Raw genomic sequence first — 22477 nt, forward strand, 5'->3', positions numbered from 1 at the left:
TCTCTTGATGTTCAACTACTCATAATAATAATTTTTATACGGTATGAAAAAAGGAAAAAATTAATAAACCGAGAAAAATTACCTTTTCTATGATATGATTCCAAAAACGAAATGAAGCCAGAAACTCGAAAAACGAGTTTTTTGCCTGACGTACGGGGTAAAATGGGTTGGCTACGACATTTTTTCGGTACCCTATGATATATTTAAAGTCGCTCGATAGTTATTTTCATCAACCGAAGACTTTCAAATTTCACCTGAGTCCCCCTTCAAGAACCTAAAAGTTTTGCATTCCAGAACAAAAATTTGCTTAAAATGAGAGAAATGTGACTTAATGAACCATTACTGGATTAAGTTGTTTCGTGAGAAAACGGTAAATAATGACATTCATCTGGAATTCATATAGAATGTTTATAATCACAATTGAATTATTTATGAGTTTTCCCAAAAAAAAATTAGATTTCCTTTTCAAGTTATTAACGATTGAAGTCGTTTCTTATCCATGAGCTCTTACGGAAATTTTTCTGTTTAGCATGAAACTATATTATCAGCTCAGATGGTAACACAGTTTCGTGCTAAATTGAAATCTCCATAAGAGCCCATGTATAAGAAGCGACTTCAATCGTTAATACCTTGAAAAGAAAATTTGAAAAAATTCTAGGAAAACTCGTAAATAATTCAATTGTAATTATAAAGATTCTATATGAATTCCGGACGAATTAATTATTTACCTTTTTCGCACTAAACACCTTAAGGGATTGAGTGGTTCACTTGTTCGAGTATTGGTCGATCACTGGTTAATGGGTGATGATTACTCGACCATCGATCCACTGCCGATTGACTGGCAAATGACAAATAATTGACGATCGATCTCCGATCGACTAACCGTTGACCAAAAATTGAGCAATGATCAACCACCGATCGACTAACCGTTGACAAGCAATCGAGCAACGATCCATCGGCTATCGACAGGGCAATTATACTATTTTTATACAAAAATCACAGAGAATTGGTAGTTTTTTATCCCATTTTACGAGAAAATTTTTTAAAAATTAGTTCACATTTCACTGACTTCTACAATTCCGAGATTTTTACCGGAAACTGACAACTTTTTTGTGAGCAGATCGCTTATTTTTTCGGGTGGCATTGATAAAATGACAATTATTTTTCCTCAAAATTGACCTTTTCTCTAGTGAAAGGGGTAAAATTTTTAGGAATTGCTTATTTCTACCGGGAATGAGGAAGTTTTAAAGCGATTTATCGAAGAAAAAATTTTGAAATCTTTTCGTATTCTCCTTGATAACATAAAATATTGACCCATTCGATGTTGACTTTTCAATTATGTAATTTTTTAAAACTTTTTTTAATAACAAGGAAAATTAAAGGAAGAGTTCAAGGATGTCAAGGATTAGGAAACAGCCAGATTTATAGGATATTAAATAGAAAATAAACTAAAAATGATTTGTTTTCGTTTTAAAAAAATAACCTTTATTTAAGATCTTATAAATCTGGCAATTTACAATCCGCAAAGTATTTTACAATTTTTGCTAACACTATTATTAATCCAGTTGGCAACAATCGACTAGATACCCTATGTGTCATACTTTCTTAATCTACGTGAGAGAAATTGAGGAGAATTCCGATCGCAAAAATAAATGGAGACAAATCAAATCAATTAGAGAATAAATGATTGGGCTCGATCAGAATTTCAATCAATTACCTCACGGAGATCGACTGGAAATAGTCCTAAAAGTTTAATACTAGATGATCAATCCAAATACGTCTACGAAATAAAGGTAAATCATTTGGAATCCAAACTAAGTCTAATTAATTTCAGCCTTAATAAAAAAAATCAGCTCTAACTATCAGTCCTTCACAATTCTACAAATGAATGAGTCACTAAAATCTAAAAACTTTATGTCATGGGAAATTCCAAAACAAAACACCACTAAACTTATTATCCCAGTTTTTCAGTCCCAAAAAATCGTAAAAAATATGTTTCTGTTCTTCGATTTCTGAATACTCATTACATACTTCCACAAAAAAAAAATATATTAAATAAATTTCTTTGCCATATAGATCAGTTAAAAAATTTTCTTGTATAGTCTGATTGGAGATAATTTGTGGAGAATAAAAATCGGTATTTGAAATGGCTTCAATAGAATTGGTATAATGTACTCGCGTTTAATGTAACTTAGAGTGTTGAGGAATAGTGTAGCGAGTGAGGGTGCAGTCCATATGATGGATATAATATTCCAGATGAGGGAACGCAAAGATAATGGACGAATTATTCTCGTTTTATCTATACGGACTGCTGTTATCTGTTTCGATTTAATCCGCAAATTTCGGTTTGTATCCTAGGGGAAATAAAATTTATTGTAATACTGAAATATTTCAAAATAACAATTGGTGAGATTCCAGAGATATCTATGCATTTTTTACTTCACAGAATAAAACAATTGGGCAAAATATTGGAAATTCATTCTTTGACAAAAATTATATTCTCATAACTTTTTTTGAAGGGAGACTACTATGACTTTTAGAAATCGTGAGCTATTGGAGTGAGATTTTTCATACATTGAAGATCGATGTGTCTAAAAACGAGTAATTAGTGCAAAAAAATTAAATGTTTATTGTTGGTTTGCCCGTAGACACTTAAAATGTTAGAAATAGTCCAGAATCTTCAATTTTTGAGCTACAGAAGTTTTTTCTCAAAATTTTTAAACAAATGTGCACAATAACAATCACGAGCCATTTTTTTGAATTTCGACTGCTATACAGCTAATTTCGTTTTTTTTAATATAAACAACTACATCATTCATGTAAAATAGCCAAGAAAATATTTTTGAAAGAATTGAGAATATATTTTAAATATTTTGAGGGTCATTTTCCTGGCAATTTTCCATGAAAGGAGTCGAATTTCAAAAAATTAACTCGTAATTGCTATTGCACTTTTTTTGAAAAATTTTGAAAAATCAACCTCTGCAGTTCAAAATTGGAGAGCCTGAACTATTTTTAACACTTTAAGTGTCTGCGGGGCAAACGAACAATAAACAGTCAATTGTTGCCTCCGAATGGAGGCTTCTTAATCGTCCAAATTTAAGTGTTGGATTTTTTGCGTTATAGCAACCCAGTGTGATCCAAAAAGTCCGAAAACGCAATTTTTAGACCTCATCCGTACGTGTGTGTACGGGTGTACGTATATAACAATAGTTTTCTTCAATTGTTCGCTAATGAATTAACGAAATTGGATATTTTTTTTTTAAATTTAGGTATTGTTGAGCCCCATCGATCGCCATTAATGAAAATTTAATTCGTTCATTATTTTTTTTAATTTTTGAATTTTCCCAAAAATCGCTTGTTCCACGATAACTAAAAAAATGTTCTGAATTGATTGAATGATGACTAAAAAAATTTGTTTGGAGATCCGTCACCGAGTTCGAAGATGGAGGCGATAGCAATAATCGTGATTTTGATTTATTTGAAAATTTGCAGAAATTTTGTATTTTGTATTTTTTAAAAATCCGAATTTCGGGGATATTTTTGAATATCATGTTCCAAATGAATTCAATCATAGCTAAAATGTTTGTTTTAATGCCATTAAGTCGCAGTTAAAAGACAATTACGATAGTTATATTGGTTGATTTGATTTTTATGATTGTTGAAAATTTCGAATTTTTCATGAATTTCCCTCAAAATGAGCTTTCTGATAGTTTCTTCAAATGTGATGTTCCAAATTCATTCAAGTATGTGTAAATAAAACTTTTCTATTAACATTTTATCGAACGGTTGAGGGGAGAGATAGAACCATAAAAAGAATAAGAATAAGAATAAGAATAATGATGATAACATTCAACTAAGTTGAACATCTGACAAAATTAGTTGAAAAGAAATGTTATTCAATTTAATAAAACGAAATAAACAATGAATTATACATGATTGAAGGAAATGATATTCAAAATAGCCATTCGGAAGCAAACTGCTAATTTATTACCAAAAATAACTATACTATATGCAATACAAGAGTAATTTTCTACTTGTTTAGCACTAATAGTTCGTTTTTAGGCCTATATAATCGATCTTCAATGCATGAGAAATCTCAATCCAACAGCTCGCAAATTTTAAAACCCATAATAGTCTCTCCTCAAGGGAAAAGAAAAGAAAATGAAATATTTGCTTCTCACTCGAAAGAACAGATATAAAAAAAGTATTGATTTTGTAAAAGAATTTTTGGCGTTTATACTGTTTTAATATCTAATTTCGCATACTTGTTAACAATTCTATCATGTGAAAATGATAAATTAATTCTCGGGAAGCATCTCAACACTTTTTTGAATGGCCAAACAGGAATTACCCGTTTTGTGTGGGTGTTGAGTAAGTGGTTGACGATGTTGATGCATTTTGATGATTTTTTATTTTCGTAAACAGGTAGTAATGATTTGCTTACCTGCACCACCACATCGGATTCACGATGGCTGTCGTTAAGAGATGACTCGGCAATGCTAAGATCATCGTCCTCCTCTTGATCGAGCATTATTGATAATTCATCATGGGTACGTGTGTCACAACCACGAAGACAACGACCGCATAATTTCCCCTGTCTACACACAAATGATTGAACAATAATTAAAACTCTCTCTACATTTCGAAAGAAAATTCTCAAGCGACTAAAAATGATTTATGAATTGTTTTATGCAATTTGAAACAAAAAGTGATTCGAAAAGAAAATATTTTGCGTTATCATTAAATCATTTCGAGATCAATCAATATCTCATTAATTCGACGGTAAATAACAGCTGTGATTGATGCTTTAACTGTTGCACTGCTCCATTACCAAATATTTAATTACGTGATCCGTCATCTCCCGCGTATATCATATTTACTGGCAATTAAGAAATTTTGGATAGTTTATGAACACACGAGTTGGGAAACGGCATTTTTGACAAATGTGAATGGACAGGCTGGGCTGAAGGCGAGGTCTGTAATCACATTCGTTAAAAATGATATTTACCAACGTGTGCGTTTCATTATTCTGAACGCAGTGACGCAAACTTGTTTGTTATCTTGAATGGATTTGATCCTGTAATAGCCCTTGGGCTATTGCATCTTTATGCAGACTTGAATGAATAAGTGAATGAATAAATTTGATGACTGATTCTAAATTATTCATGGCATGTGACCTATTATGACTAATGAAGTCGCTTCATTGTAGCACATTTGATGTTTTACATTGAGACCTTGTCTGAAAAAATTTTAATCCATGCTTTTTAATTATACAATATACATATTGAATGCTTCTAAATTCAAATGTAGCAACCAAATTATACACTAAAGTAGTATGAATCTAGTTGAGGTGTTGAGTGCAAAAAAAGTAAAAAAAAGTTATTCATCATTGATAGTTTTCCCCATGAATTCCAATTTTGAAGAGTGTAAGAAATGGATAGATCAAATTCTTTCTTCAATTATTTTAAACAATAATCTCTCGGTTAACTAGTTTAGTTAACTAGTGTTTCGGCCTAAAATGACATTTCGGACATGCAGAAACATGAATTATTCATTACAAAAGTTTGACACTGACGATAATTTTCGTGGTGGGCATAGAATGTTATTTTTATTAATTTTGTCACACCGTACGATAAGTCCAGTTAGAAGCACGATGTAACATAAAATAATATAGACCACTCAGACATAAATTTCGTTTCCAACGAATGTGAGTACAGACCTCGTCTTCGGCTCCGCCTGTAAACTTCACATTCGTCAAAAACGAAATTCATGCCCTTGTGGTCTAATATACTATTTTCTGATTCTGAGAGATTTTTTTTAGATTTCAATCTAGAAGAAGTTATTTTCATCACAAAACTCTGTGTTAGTTTTGTACTTCTAGATTAATTACTAGGGGCCTATGAACCCGGCTCGCTCCGCTCGCCAACCTCCATATGGCCCCCATGAAACTTATTCTGACTCTTGTGACCCTTATTATGACCCTTATGACCCTTATTCTGACTCTTGTGACATTTAATCTGACCCTCGTGACCCTTATTCTGACCCTCAGAACCCTTATTTTGACCCTCGCGACCCTTATTCTGACCCTCAGAACCCGTATTTTCATCCTCGTGACCCTTATTCTGTTCCTCATGACCATTATTTTGGCTCCCAGGATCTTTATTTAGACCCTTGTTTCCCTTATTTGGACCCTCAATCGGGCCCTGATTTGGACCTTTATTCTGACCCTCCGGACCCTTAATCGGACTCTTGTGACCCTTAATCTGACCCTCGTGACCCTTATTCTGTTCCTTATGATCATTATTTTGGCTCCCGTGACCCTTATTTAGACCCTTGTTACTCTTATTTGGACCCTTAATAGGACCCTTATTTTGACCTTTATTCTGACCCTCATAACCTTTAATCTGACTCTTGTGACCCTTATTCTCACCCTCATGATCCTTAAGCCGACTGTCGTGACCCTTAATATCACCCTCGTGACCTTTAGTCTAATCCTCATAATCCCTATTCTGTCCCTCATGACCCTTATTTTGACCCCCGTGACCCTTATGCTCCTTATTCTGTGTCTGATGACCATTATTTTGGCTCCCATGACCTCTACTTTAACCCTTGTGACCCTTAATTTTGAAGTCTTAGCTTCGAGTACCAAATTTTCATCACCAGAAGTCGATTTTGATTTTTATAATATAGAGACGTCAATAATTTCAGGCTGTCGATTCAGCACAAACTCAACCAGAATATTTCTATTCATGTTAACTTTCGTTTCGAATTTATTTCAGATTTTAATCTTCAAATTCAAGTTATGTTTATAATATTTTAAACTGTGCAATTTGAGATGTATTATTTGAATATCTGGAATTCAAAAATAACAAAATTCAATCATGCGTATGTACATCATGCAATTAAAATGTGAGAATTAGAATTTCTGTGACAAGGTAATACAAAACTTCAAATGTTTAGAAAATGAAGGAAATACATTGTGTGCAATACATCATTTTCTCGAGAAAAGTATGCCTTGTTCATTGGGTGTGAATAGCAAGGTAAACAATATGAAGAATAATTTCAGTATTTATAAATTTTAAACATTAAGGATGGAAATAAAATAATTACCTGACTTCCTCCAATGTGTTAATTTCTTCTTGCAAATTTTTCATATCTTGTGCCTTATTTCTCCACTCATTAAGCTGATCCTCGAGTGAATTGTTCTCCTTCAAAAGAGTCTCAAGCTGTTCACGCAACTCATTGACCCTCTTCTGTTCCCTCGCCCTCTGATTACGTGTCTCTTGCAATTGTCTCAGTAATTCAGTAACTTCTTCGTCCGCGTTTGATGTGTTGGTTGTCACACGGATACCATCCGTCAACGGTACTGGAGAGGACTTTGATGGGCTTCTGGCAGCGCTCTGGGGGAATTTCAATTAAAATTTTTCTCGTTAATTAACATTTTTTATTGTTGCTACACCTCTTTCTTCACAAACATCCAACATTTTTCGATGGTTCCATGTTCTTGGGAAAGACATTCAGTAGCAAAACGACAAAACGGTTTGAGGCGATTTAGCCCTTTAGCTTTAGCTGAGTTTCCGAGGAATATCTCCGAATCTAAGGGAGATAATGAAATTTTCGTAATAACTTTGTTTGAAACGTAGCTTTAATTGTCGCATTTCGTTCCGTACATCACCACAGTTATGAGTTAAATTTCGATTATTATCAGTGATTCAACGTTATTAAAATTGCAGTGATTTTAAGACACTCAACAGTGAAATTGAATACCAAAGAGTGTACAAAGAATTTATTTAACGACGCGGTTCGATCCCACAATAAACGGCGATTTTTATAATCCGTCTCAACAATTAACTTTCCAGCATCTCCCTCCACATTTTCTCTCACATCCACCCTAAATCTAGTTCCTCACCAAACACACTTTTTGTGTAGAATGAGTTCAGAGCTACAGAAAAGTTTTTGGCAAAAATTTTGCTATCTCTCTTAGATTTCGAGATATTCATTGAAAATTAGCCAATAGGCAAAATTGACTTAAGGATATCCAAGCATCTCTTACAGTTTGGTAAAGAACATACTATAGATTCAACCATTTTCAATCATTAAATTTGTCAATTAAATTCCGTGAGAAAAATTTGAAAAGAATCATGAATATTCAGTGTCAATCAAATTACATTTTGCACAGAATTATTATTTTTTTAAACATACGTTGTTTAAAAATTAAGAATAATAATAATTAAAATTGTTTAAACTTTCAGAAACCTTATTTTCTTAGGCATGAAAGCAATTTCTGATAAAATTCTGAATATGAATAAATTTGTTACGATTCCGAGCAAATGATTTTTATGGTGGAAAATTAATTGTTTATAAATTATTTATAGATAATATTTGTCATTTTCAAAAATTGCAATGTTTAATTATTTCATCAATATTCCTCCAACTCTGGTCATCTCGGCGGGGATTCATCGCCGTATAATTTGGGCCCCAGCGTTCGAAATAATTTGTTTTCTTTAGGAATCACAGGAAATATGTTGTTCTAAAAGCTAATATAATTTTTCGTGAGAAGACCCGGTAAACCGCGATTCTAACCTCGCTTCGCTCGGTTTGATCGCGGTTTACGGGCCTTCTGACGAAAAATTGCATTCATCACACGGTCCAAAAGTATTTTCTGACGAATGTGATTATAGGCCGAGCCGAAGGCGAAGCCTATAATCACATTCGTCAGAAAATATTTTGTGGACCTTGTGATGAAAATAACTATTTTAGACACTTCAATTGATAAAGTCCATTTTTTTTTAATTTTTCCGGCTAACCAGTCAATTGTAATTAAAGAAAAATGACCCGCGGCGGGGTTTCCCTCATATGGTGACCAATCTAAGGTTAAAATCTAAGGAGTATCGCGAAATCTATGGTTTTTGCCCTGTATATCTACCAAAAACGCCATTTTCATATTTTTACCGTAAAAATACTGTTTGTACCACAGTTTTCATCCGATTTCAACTTTTTTTTTCAATATTCGTTATACTCCAGTGAACAAACTCAAGTATGCGTTTTACTCTACATATAACAGATGAGAAAATTATATTTAAAATTTTTGATTTTGTTTTTTCGCCTCTTTAGTAAATCCTAACAGTCGTTGTTTTTTGTTGTTGAACCTTGTGATCATACGTAATTGGAATTTTATGAATTTTATTTGAATTTCACCGCGGTCTCCCCTTAAGGTATATCTCAAGACAGTACCACCCAAAAGTTAGTCCCTATGGATTTCCGGAAAAAATTTGAAATGACTTATTTTATTGCATTCTCAGAAGTTATTGAGTTTTTCTACCGTCATATATTGTTGATGAAGGCAGCAATAACTGTTTGAATCGAATCAGAAATTATTTATTAATTAATTGTTTGAATCATATAAGAAATGATCTCTCAAAATTTACATTTTTAGAGTTGAATATCACAAAAACCGTATTCGGAATTTATCAATCTGCAGCGGATTAGCTTTTTAAGAACATCGTAAGAACCGTTTTCTCATAAAATGGAAAAATCGAGTACGGAGTTACCCATAACCCTCGTTTCACCTATAACTTGCGTGTGAGAAGTCCGCATTTGATTATTTATTATCGCCTAAACTGCGTAGTATAGCTAGTTGAAATTTTTTTCAATAGCTGGGGAATATTATAAACATTATCTATGAAAAACATGAGGATAATCACAAGAAAACCTTGTTTTCCATGGATATACCTTAAACCGTTTACCGCTTTGCTACTGCATTGTCATCATGTCAATTTTGAGAAAGAAATGTAAAAAAATTATTAATTCGATTTGTTTAATGACCTGTTGTATGCCGCCATCTTGCGATATCGTGCCCTTCCAGGTAGTCGAGGACTGTGTGTCAGTAGGCTGATTTGAATTTTGTTGTTGTCGCATAAGATTGTCATGCTGATGCTTTAGCTCGTCAAGTTTTTTCTGTAATTCGTCAAGCTTCGCCTCGAGGTTTTCGATGGTCAAACATTGGCTGAAATTTAACAGAAAATGATTCATTAATTCATCGAGACACTACACAAGCTATCGAAAAATAATAATCCAAATTTTTTAAATTTTTTCAAAGTGAATGGCTTTTAAGAAATTTTTTTCCAATCTGATAAATGTTAAATCACCTTTTGATTAATTTTTTGTCAGCTGTATTTTCAACAACGAGTCTGTGATTGGCACGTTCCAAGTCCTGAATACTGACTTCCAGTTGCTCATAAACTTTGAGTCTCGAGTCGTTGACTTCTCGGAGGGCTGCCGTCTGTTTTTTCATATACTAGACAAATAAAACAATGGCACGAGAGATATTAATCATTGGATAGAATTATGAAATGAAGTGGCGAAGAAAATGGTGCGAAACAAGGAAGAGACATGGAATTCTCAATGGGAAGTTGGTAATTAATTTAATTTCCTGAATGAAAGTCACGCTCTGTATCGTCGGTGTTTTTTTTTCTCGTTGCAATGTGAGGGGTTCAGAGTTCATTGGAAATGGCAGTCACGTAGTAATCAGCAAATCTGATGAAGGCAGGAGCCATTGGAATGTGGGAAATGTTGCTGTTAATTTTTTTTAATGACTAGTTTTTTCAAGTAAAATGTTTGGTTGATTCTAAGTCAATGAAGAATGGATATGAAATGTGTATAACAATTAATAATTGATTTAAAGGATAATAATTTATAAATGATGATTGCTTGGGGATTTTTAGGGATTGTTTACCTCAATTTCTTGTGCCTGTTCGTCAATTGTTGCTTGATGGGTCTTTAAATTAGTCTCTAACTCTTTGTTGCGGTCTAGGAGGGTTTTACCAAGTTCAGCTGCCAATTGAAGGTCTGAAAAAGGAAGAAAAAATTGCAATTAGGAAAAATTGAGTAGAAATTTGGGTTTTTGCTTCCGAATGGAAGTTTTGTAATCGTCCAAATTTAAGTTTTGGATTTGATGTGTTGTGTCGACTCAGTATGATCCAAATAGTCGGAAAATACAATTTTTAGACTGAAATGAAAAGACAATTTTTGTATGCGTGTACATATGTAACGAAGTTTTTCTTCAATTATAAGCTAATGAATGGATGGAATTGAATCTTTTTCTTCAAATGTAAGTATTGTTGAACCCTATCGGTCGTCATTAATTAAAATTCAATTCGTCGATTAGTTTTTTTTATTTTCGACTTTTTTCGAAAATCGGTTGTCCCACAATAACTAAAAAAAATTTTCTGAACTGATTGAATAATCGCTTAAAAAATTTGTTTGGATGTCCCGTTGATCGAGTTCGAAGATGAAGGCGATAGCAATAATCATTATTTTGATTTATTCGAAAATTTACAAAAATTTGGTATTTTTTGAAAATCAGAATTCCGGGAATATCTCTGAATATCATGCTTCAAATGAATCCAATCATAGCTTAAAATGTTTGTTTTAATGTCGTTAAGTCGACGTTAAAAAATGATTGTGACAGCTATATTGGCTGATTTGATTTTTATGATGATTGTTGGAAATTTCGAATTTTTCATGAATTTCCCTGAAAGTGCGCTTTCTGATGGTTTCTTCAAATGTGATGTTTCAAATTCAGTAGTGAAGTGGTCAATCGGGTTAAGTCGACTCATCTTCCAGTTGAGTTTTTGTTGAATAACTCAGAATTTAAGAAAGATAGCGAAATTTTTGTAAGATCTTTTTCGATAGTCTTCACTTTTCTTTACAAAAAAGATTTTTAGGAAAATTTTGCTAACTCCTTTAGAATTCGAGAAATGCATCGAGAACTGGCACTAGAATGAAATTGACTTAAACCGTTTGACCACTTGACTACTGAATTCATTCAATTATGTATAAATAAAAATTTTCTATTAACATTTTATCGCAAGGCTGAGGGGAGAGATAGAACCGTAAAAAAGGCAATCGTTTGTATAGAAGAAAGAGATAATAAGAATAATGATGATGATAACATTCAATTAAGTTGAAAATCAGACAAAAATTAGTTGAAAAGAAATCTTATTCAATTTAATAAAATGAAATGAACAATTAATTATACCTGATATAAGAAAATGTTATGCAAAATAACCATTTGGAAGCATATTGCTAATTTATTAGCACAAATAACTATACTATATGCAATACAAGAGCAATTTCCCACTTGTTTTGATTGAAATAATGATTCCCTTCTTTTTTATAATTTTTTTCACTCTTGGAGATCAGAGAAAAGATTTATAGATCACTCGAAATGATATTCCCAATGGTTCTCCCTCGTTCAAATCACTTCACTTGCTCTCCATTCTTGCAAATCATTTTCCGTTGCGCTCCAGAAAAATTGTTTCTTAACCTTTCTCTCCCTCTAGTTAAATGGAAATTGACCATGATTAATCAGTTTTCATTGGGCAGTAATGGACGAATTCTCAATATCACAGTTTCTTAATTGATTTCATAACAATAATTTTTTCCATCAACGTTTAAGAATTATTACAACAAATACTGTTTAATTTGAGAATATCCCAGGAACTGGTAGAAATTGATGTATAAATATGTCATTTTTTTATATTCTAAACAAAAATTTATCCTCATATTTTCTTCTGATTGTAAACACTGAGAGTCAAATAATCATACGCACAAATGTTTTTTAAGTGCGAAAGAGTTTGTACATTATTTAAAAACATTTGCACACCCCGAGATTCGCCTAAGACAAATCTTCTGCTGTCAAATCTTTCGCTAGTTTCAGCTCCATGAAATCTCACACGAAAAGAAAACACTGAGAAAAAAAATTGTTTTTGCCAAGTATCCATTTACTTAAGAGAAGTATTTATTTTTTAATAAAGTATTTCTCCAGTCGAGTCATTCCCAGGCAATCCTCATTAGGTTTCATTTGTGACAATTCTATTGCTCTAGAAGATGATCATGTCAGTTATGACTTTGAGTGAACTCCCTCAATAATTATCAATATCAAAAAATTGATCGAAATTCTTTCTTGCGGAAAATAAGAAATTTAGGAATAGGAATAGTCATTGGAGGAGTTCATCCAAGGTCATGTGTAACATAGTCATCCTCTAGAGCAACATGATTGTCATAATTGAAACCTAATCAGGCCGGCCTGGGAATGACTCGACTGGAGAAATACGTTCTGGAGTCAATCGATACTTGGCAAAAATATATTTTTTTTAGTGTAAGGGGTCTTAGTGTAGGGGTCACGTTACCTCTCAACTCTAGATTGGTCACCATAAGAGGGAAATTTTCACATTCTCTAATTTTGATTGGAAATTATGTAAACTGGTCTGAAACGTAAAACGTCAACTTCCCGGTGGTCAATTTTCAGAAAATTGAGTAATTAAGTGGCTAAAGTAATTCCGAAAAATCTGAAATTTTGTCAGATTATAGGTCTTAATAAGGACTAACTCTGCGCAAAATTTCGGTCTAATCAATCTAATAGGTTTTAAGAAAAAACGATTCGTTTTTAAATCGTTTTCCGCAAATATCTTCAAAACTAGTGGACCGATTTTGATTCTTTTTTTTGAAAATATTCGTTTCGATGCCTTCCATCTAAATCAATCAAAACATGTACACCCGTTCCTACAAAGTTTTCGAGATATTTACGTTTTTCGGCTTTTCTATTAAAAAAACTTTGTAATCTCACTCTAGCTTGTGAAAAAATGCAAATATCAACTTGAAATTTGGACAGAAAGTATGCATATCCGTTGATACGAAGTATTCGAAACATTGGAATTTTTGTAGAACCCGTAGAGGTAGCAGTAAACATTTGAAATTTTTCTTGCTAGTTAGTGTTGTACACCTATAAACTTTTGTAATATTTATGTAGTGAAATGGTAAACAGGAATAAGTGCAATTCTTCGCACAATTTTCTATTGCTTGAATCGAAAGTTCTCTCAAACGCGGTTAAATTTCTGAATCAAATTCCTGAAAAAGTTCCATTCTTGCACTTATGCAATATATTGATGGCGAAAAAAAATAAGACATCAATCTGTGACACGCTCACTGTCATATGCTCGCTGTCCCCTGCTTATTCAATTATTTCATCAATCTTCCTCCAAAAGTAAACTTTCTAATTTTTTTTTAGATTTTTAAAATGTTTTCCAACGGTCCAATATCGAGATTTAAATTCAGACCTGCAAAGTTTGAATAATGAAATCATCGTAAAATGTCCGGAAACTTGGGATCAAATGAGGCTTAATTAAAAGCTCTGATGTTTGACTGGAAAATCCGGAAACTTGGGATTAAATGAGGCTCAATTAAAAGCTCTGATATTTGACTGGGGTAAATCGTCGGTTGTGCGATGTCGCCGGAAACTCGCTAAATCCCTGCGGCGGTGACCAACGTTACAGGGTCTCTTATGGTGACCAACTAGGCTTAAACTTCCTGCTTTCCAAGAAGTATCTACCATGAGTCCGATTCCCGGCGTAAATCATCAAAATAATCGAGATTGACGTTAATGCTAATATTTATAAACTAGGGGGCTTCGCCCCCTGCTCGCTCCGCTCGCCAACCCGGGGGGGGCTTTGCCCCCCCCGCTCGCTTCGCTCGCTCCCCCCCCCCAACCGTGTGACCACAGCGTACCCATAAACATCTTCCATATGAGCACCCCCTATATAGTAATCCTCCATAAATATAGATATCCCCTTTATGACCACCCCCTCATATAGACATCCCTCATAAATACTGTCACCTCTCCGTATAGGAATCCCCGTATAGGCACCCAGCGTCCCCTGAATTTGAGCGTCCCCTGAATTTAAGCGTTCTCTGAATTTTTCACCTTATTTTTTTATTTATATATACAGATATAGAGAGACATCACCCCCTGCGGATACACCTCCCGGGTGCTCCCTTCTACGGATACGCTGGGAGTAGTCGATCACCCCCCCTCCCCTCCTGCGCTAAATGCCTACGGATATACTAGGGTAATTGATCACCCCCCCCCCTTCTTACCACTCGTTAAATTCATCTTCCGTTGGAAACACAACATCAAAGTGTTACATCTCTATGATATGCTCTCCTGAACAGATTTATACCCGCAGAATTGGAATCGGTGCGGTTCAATTCAACAGAAAATTTATGTAAACTCTTGGCGAAATCTGTCAAAAATCTGAAAAAAAAACTCCGTTTCTAAGGAGTTTCGTATTTTCTGTTCAATTTATTTTTAAGATTCCAGTGGTGCTTTTACGCACAGACTCCGTACTCCAGATTGAGAAATTAATGATGGTGATTTCTCAATGGAATGAAGTAACGTGAGTGCACAAGCACCAACAATTGACATGAAAATCCTTGGCCAGATTTGGACCTAACGCAGAACTGCCCTTATGGGAATGAGATATATGCAGCACTTATATCTAGCATATATTTGGCATATCACATTTTTGGCCGAAAATATATCTGACATATATTGCAGATATATGTTAAATATTTCACATCGAGATATATGTGCATATTTATAGCTAGGATATATCTGGCATATGACATTTTTGGCCGAAATATAAGTGCAATATACTGAGATATATGTCCGGATATATTTTCTTTCCATGAGGGTGAGTCCGTATGAAACAAATATAACCCCCGCGATTATATTTAAATTATATATAACATATATGAGATATATCTCGGATATATTTTTTGCGAAAAAGCAATATCCAAGATATATGCGAGATATAAGTGCGGATATATTCGCACACTTTGAATTAGCATATATCTCGGATATAAGGATGGCCATCAATCTTCCGATTCTCCAATATTAACCCTAGTTTGGTCACCCTACGCGACACCAGCGACTTGGCCACGTCCGCGGGGAAGTGCCGCCGTATTATTTATGCCTGAACGTTGCCAAATTCACTGTACACTGCCCGGGCGCGTTTAGCGAATTTCCGGCAACGTCGCGTAACAGACACTTTGATTTAACATGGGAAACAATAATTCCTCTGTTAGAAATAATTTGTTTTTTTTTAGGAATTTTGAGAATTATGTTGTTCTATAACTATTAAAATTTTTGAGACACTTTGATTGGAAAAGTCAAATTTTTTAAAATTGTTCCGATCAGTTAATCAATGGCAATTCAAGAAAACTTCCTTCATATGGTAACCAATCTAGGGTTAAGGCCCGTTTGCACCAAGCCCAAATAAACCAAATAAACCCCAGGGTAAAATTTATCCTCGGGGTCATAATTTTTCAATATTTGACCCGAAGAATAATCTTTTATTTACCCTGTAGCCCCATTTGAATTAACACTGATTTAACTTTGGGATTAAATTTTATTTTTTGTTCCTGAGATAAATTTGATATACTTTCCCGAGTAAAACAATCCAGCGAACATCCAAATTTACTTTTTTTCTTATCTGACGTTTTCGTCACCCGGAGCTGGTGCAACCGGGCCTAAAAGAATTTCCGACTTACATTGATCAAGCTTTAAATATACTAATCGAAATTCAAAAATAGTAAAATAATTGAAAATCTAAATTTCCAATTGATGGTGAATTAAATATTCTAAAATATGAAACTGTAAATTTTCTGTGACGTAGATAATACCAAATTTATTATAAGGGATTTCGGATTACCCAAATAATTGGCAATTTTCCTAACTCAATTACTAATTAATGAATAATCCAAAATTTGAGTATTTAAATTGATGATTACTTCAATAATTAAAATTCAACAATGATATTAACTAATTGACTACTTAATAATTTAACAGTAATTATAATTATGGATATGGCTATCCCTGCTCGGATATTCTTGCATATTTGAGATAAATCTGCGGATATATATTTTTGTCATGCGGAAAAATTTTGCTGGACGAATATTACTTAGAAACCTCTGAAGAAAATAACTAAAAACCAAGAAGAAAATTCTGTGGAGCGAGAGTAACCCCACACCGAGAGAAAAACAGCAGAGTTCTCTAATAAATCTTACGTGTGCCAAAAATCGTTTGTTAAAAATGATCAAAAAAGGATTTTTTTGTGCCAAACATGCGAAGCGTGCGCCGAGATTGAAAAATTTTATTACAAAAATAGATTTAGTCTTTTCAAAAAAATTTAATTCTCTGTGTAAGCAAGAAATGTCATTTCTAGAACTCCTTTGTTATTCGGTACTCCCATGCGTATTTTGCTCCCGGCAAATGCTCGTTTTATATGAAAGGAGGTATAGTAGTTTGTCGTTTTGGCTATTCAATAATCACAGACAAACAATTAATTCTTAAATGAAATAATAATAATGATATGACAGCAGTCTTGTAACTCAGGGATAAAATATTTCTTGATAAACTTCCTTTTATAAAAGATATTTTTATCCTAAAAAGGCGCCGTCTTGTATGAATGATCCGCCTCTTGAGCCAAATATTTCGTTGTTCACTATTAAAAATTTCCGTGTCAAATCCCGGACATTTTTAAGTTCCACTGAAATTTCAGGAAATCTCGTCATTGAAAAATCAAATATTTCATTGATTTTCTGTAAATGATCTGAAAATTAATAAAATACTTGACTTTTCAGTTCAATTATTCTCTAAAAATCTGGAAAATTCAGGGAAAAAGTGAAAATTCATGTCATTCAGTCAACTTGTGAAATTTCTGTCTCACTGCCACTGAAAACTCATGAATTTCCTTGAATTCTAGCTAAAACTTGAAATTTCGTAACCATTTTTCCGCTCAATCGAATCCAGTGTCATTCTCATGAGAATTACTACCACATTTTTGCCACAAAAAAAATATAACACTATTGTTGAAAACAGAGTAATTATTCATGTTTGAGACATTCAAATTCGAACCAAACAATTATTTATTTGGTAATTTTCAACTAGCGATTTTGTTATCCCAGCCAAGACTTGTTTGAGAACTTGTTCGTTTTCCTCTCAGTGTAGTATACCCGCGAAGACTCAATATTCCCCATCAAAAATTGAACCAGAATGAGTAGCAAAATAAATTTTCCATTACTTTCCACGAATTCAAATGAGAAAAAAAAATTGACTATGAAATTCCATCGTTTCACTAAACTGGAAACAATAATAAAAATATCCGATATTATCCCGTTATTGTTCCGTCAAGAAGAAAGTTTTTCCCTTGATTCCGAATAATTCACAAAAAGGGGTAATTTATCCCGGTCACGCTTCCCAATCGTCCTCAAGAAAACTAGGATTAAAAATTCCTGATATTCCCCCCATCAATCATAACTCAATAGCTCATAAATTTGTCATCGACTCTCGCAACCCAGAAGCAATTGTTTCACTCATCCCATAATCAATTATTCTCCCATTATAACAGCAATAAAATTCACCGTTATACCTGTTGGAATACTAAATTTCGCCAAATGCGTAGTGAGAAGTAAAAACGCAGGTGCACACCGAGGGATTTCACCTTTCTCCCTTCAGTTGTGAAGCAGAAGAAGTAGAGAGTCACGGGAAAAGAATGTTCATCTCCTTCCATTCAAGGGCAAGGACCTCTAATGCACCAGAACAATTCAAAAGAATTCGAAAAAAAACAGGAGGAAAATTGTGAAGAAATGTTTACGTTTTACGATCCTTTAATTTTCCCAGATCTCCAAGGGCAGACAACTCTAACGCATCGGAATATATTGTTAAGAATTCCATCGGCATTTGTTCACTTTTTCTTTCTGAAATTAGTCTATTCTCTCTCTTCTTCTATCATTCTCCATCCTTTCATTGTTTCCATTAAACAAATTTTCTCATCAAAATTTTTCTTCCAAAATCATCGATCTCTCTTTTGAAAGGCGATAATCATCAATCAAAGTTATGAAATAAAAAATTTGTCTACAAAAAATTCATTTAATTTTTTTTTCTAAATATCCTTAATGCTGAAGAAAAACAAACAAAAAGAAATTGAACGTTTCAATCCTATTCATTAAATCATTTACTACTCCATTAGCTCTGTTACTGTTGATGATTAGAATGTGCCTCTCTCCTAAATGCAGGACAAATTTCAATTCATCACAACAATGTAAACGATTAAAAAATACAAGAAATAAATTCCCTAATTGTATTTTTTTTCAGTTCACTTAGTTCTCTCGCTCTGGTGATTTGACTAAATACCTTCTGGGCCCTGGAGACATGCCAACTCGATCGAATAATCCCAACAGTCCAATGAACTCATCTGAGTTGATGGGTCCCAAACAACGTCAACACCCGGACCATTCATGATTTTCATTAAACAGTCTCCACTCGAGAAAATATTTGCAAAAAAAATTTTCCCTTCACAATATCAGTGTTAAATGTTTTATCAACACAGCCGAATATTCCACTATTTTTTCACTGAATTTGTTGGCGATTTTGTTTGACTTTTTGTGGGTGAATTTGAGAGATACTCGAATGGCAACCGGTTTCACTAACGTCCACCGGTGTTCTGTGAACTGTAAATTGCACCGACGGTGGCTGAGGTACGTATGCGGTACAGTGGATACACCGGTGGCTTACTACGTTTCCTTACCCCCACTACACTGGGTATTAAACGGTCCCCAAAGGCCCTAGACGTCTTTACGGGGCCTTTCCCAGTATTATCCACTACAATTTTCCCCCTCCAGGTGGATTCTGAGGAGAGTGGTTGAGGATGGCTGGAGGCACGATGAAAAGATTTAAGAGAAATGGAGTGATTTTTTATTCATTTTCGTTCATAATTCATCGGCATTGGCTCGATCCCCATCGACAGAAAATTATTTATCAATTTTCTCCGATTGAGACTCGACTATTTCAGTTTTTTTCAGTGAATTAGGATCATGAAAGATTAATTGTTATTGTTGAACGAGAAAATTGAAGTGCTGTCCTCAATTGTTTCTTGCAAATTCGTCTGAATTAATGCTATTTTATCATTTTTGGAAATTATCAATTGAGAAATTATGGATTATTATTGGTTATTGATTGATTATCATGAATTATGAATGGATTGTGAATAAAATTTTTTTATTCATTTTCGGTCAAAATTCATCGGCATTGTCTGTATCTCTATCGATAGAAAATTATTTATCAATTTCCTTCCAGTGGAGACCCAATTATTTCAATTCTTTCAGTGAATGATGATCATGAAAGATTCATTGTTATTGTTTAACGAGAAAAATCGTTCTCAATTAATTTTATTTTATAATTGAATTCTATTTTATAATTTTTGTAAATTATGAACGCATTATAATGAAAAATGGAGTGATTTTTTATTTATTTTCATTCAGATTTCATCGACATTGGCCCGATCTCCATCGACAGAAAATTATTTATCAATTTCCCTCCAATTGAAAGTCAATTATTCCAGTTTTTTCGATGAATTATGATTATGAAAGATTCATTGTTATTGTCGAACACGAAAATTGAAATGCCGTCCTCAATTATTGAATTCTATTTTCTAATTTTTGTAAATGGAAATGTTTTGGGGCCCATTATTTTGTAATGAAATCAAGGTTAAAAGAATGGCGCAACTGAATTAGTTGAGCTTCTTCTCCATGTCGATGAAGAAAATTCACGCATGAAGAATTATAAAATTATATAAATCAGTGGAATCATCTTACGAACGTCAGAATCTCAGAGTCTGAGATTTTTCCTTTTTTCTGTGTCGAGGGAATAAAAATTAAGTTGAAATGAAAACTTCCGTCGAATTACTCACTGGGGGATTCATTATACTTTCGTAATGTGCACGATAACATTACGCACACGCTATACACACTGACATATATTTTTTCTCCGATTTTTTATGCTTTCAATGTGTTTTATAAATAGTTTCACAATATTTTTCGCGAATAAAAAAATTCGAGAAGTCCACAAAAGAAAATGTTTTGCAAATTTTGAAAGGAATGCAAATCATTTGTTGGGGACTGGTGAAAATATTTTGGCGCTCCCTTTCATTCAGTCATTTTAATCATTCATGGTTAATGAGTAAAATTTTCGATTAAATTCGACACTCTCCACTTCCGCAATTGGATTTACTGAATTGAAAAGTAAAGAAGAAAACCCTTAAATTTATCCTCCGCGTTATTTTGACCTCTGGCGTGCCAGGAAGATTCACTTGTATATCTTGTTGCACTTTCACCCAAGAGCCTGTGTCAGAAAAGTGCACGAAGAGAGAAGACATTCGAGACTTCATTGCATTGTGACCCCAACTGGAGATTATTCGAGTTGATTCGACACGTGCCAGTGAATAGATTGACAGGGAAACTTGTTTATTATAACGAAGAAGCGATGGGTGAAGGGAATTTTAAGGTAATAACACGAATTAAATTTTCAATTTTGCCATTCGAACTTATTTTCCTGTCAAATTATTTCCTCATCATTTCAGGAATTTTATCATTTTTTTGGTGATTGAATAGGGTGAACATTGCAATTATAGAAGGACTCAAGGCTCTTGGAGGTTCACACAATGGTTTAAAAATAAACTGTTTGAAAAAATATTTTAAAAAATGCTGATCGCTTCCAAACTCAGTAAGTTAAAAAAAAGGAAGAATACATTATGTTGAATTGAGAAATTATCGGGAAAAATAATAAATTATATTCAAGTCCAAAAGGCCTATTACGGAACACTTTTGCCGAATATGGAACATCGTGCGCCCAATTACGGAAGATTAGAACTTTGTGAGACGGTGAAAGGTTGAGAACCCCAAGTAATAAGGATATTTTTGTAGAAAAATGTCAACAAGTTCAGATTATAATTGAAAATTGGAATTGTGAGGCAAATTTTAGTATGCAAAGAAACTCTTACTAGTGAACAAACGTAAAAATGAGTAATGTCGATCACATGAACACATAACTCGACTTTCTTCGTAGGGGAGGATGGGGCAAAACGGCCCCCCTTCAATCGTCAATATTTTCCGATTCAATAATCCGATTGGGATGAGTTAGAGCTCGTTTTGAAGAATGAAAAATTATCTTCAAAATGAAGTTGATACTGGGAATTTTCACAATGTCATTCACAAGTTATTGACAATTGAAGGGGGGCCGTTTTGCCCCACCCTCCCCTATATGAATTTGTCAGAACAATTTAACAAGGAATAGAAACATAAATGTCATTATATGTTCAACTTATCAATTATTTATACACTTTTGACTGAACCACTCCGGCACGTGTCAAACGAAAACATCAGTGTTCCGTCGATTGGAAATGCCATGAAAACCCAACCCAAATGGCGGAACACCCATATATTTGTAGAGATAAGAACTTTCGGATAAAATGAATGCAATAATATGAAAAAATGAAGCTTTCAAAATCAATATTAGTCTGGACTTACGATATTTGATGATTATTAAACCAAGTAACTTCGTTCGGCACATTAGCGGTCACACTGTCACATCTAACTACTCACCTGTCGCAAAATGGCTGAAAATTACTGCTGGCAAGGTTTATTTCCATTATTGAGAGGGAAACAGCTGATAGACTACCAAATATATTCTCACATCATGGATGGAAATATCGACTTGATTAAAAAAAATCGATTCGATAGATAGGTAAATATTCCAGAAATCTGGCAAAATATTCAAGTGTTCCGTTAATTGGGGGGG

At 33.7% G+C, this 22477-nt stretch overlaps 1 protein-coding gene across 2 annotated transcripts in view; it reads right to left on the minus strand.

Annotated features, from left to right (window-relative positions):
- LOC107036658 (cerebellar degeneration-related protein 2) overlaps positions 1–22477 on the minus strand; it is a 110922-nt gene that overhangs the window by 9839 nt on the left and 78606 nt on the right. For both annotated transcript variants that reach the window (XM_015254764.1, XM_015254765.1), the window contains exons 2-6: positions 10736–10848; positions 10149–10297; positions 9826–10006; positions 7111–7400; positions 4445–4598 (exon numbers count right to left, since the gene is read on the minus strand). In XM_015254764.1, the coding sequence (XP_015110250.1) occupies positions 4445–4598; positions 7111–7400; positions 9826–10006; positions 10149–10297; positions 10736–10848 (887 nt within the window). The remainder of the gene's footprint in view (positions 1–4444; positions 4599–7110; positions 7401–9825; positions 10007–10148; positions 10298–10735; positions 10849–22477) is intronic.

This window comes from Diachasma alloeum, unplaced genomic scaffold, assembly GCF_001412515.2.
Source record: "Diachasma alloeum isolate Michigan unplaced genomic scaffold, Dall2.0 Dall_scaffold_00210, whole genome shotgun sequence".
NCBI classification, from domain to species: domain Eukaryota; kingdom Metazoa; phylum Arthropoda; class Insecta; order Hymenoptera; family Braconidae; genus Diachasma; species Diachasma alloeum.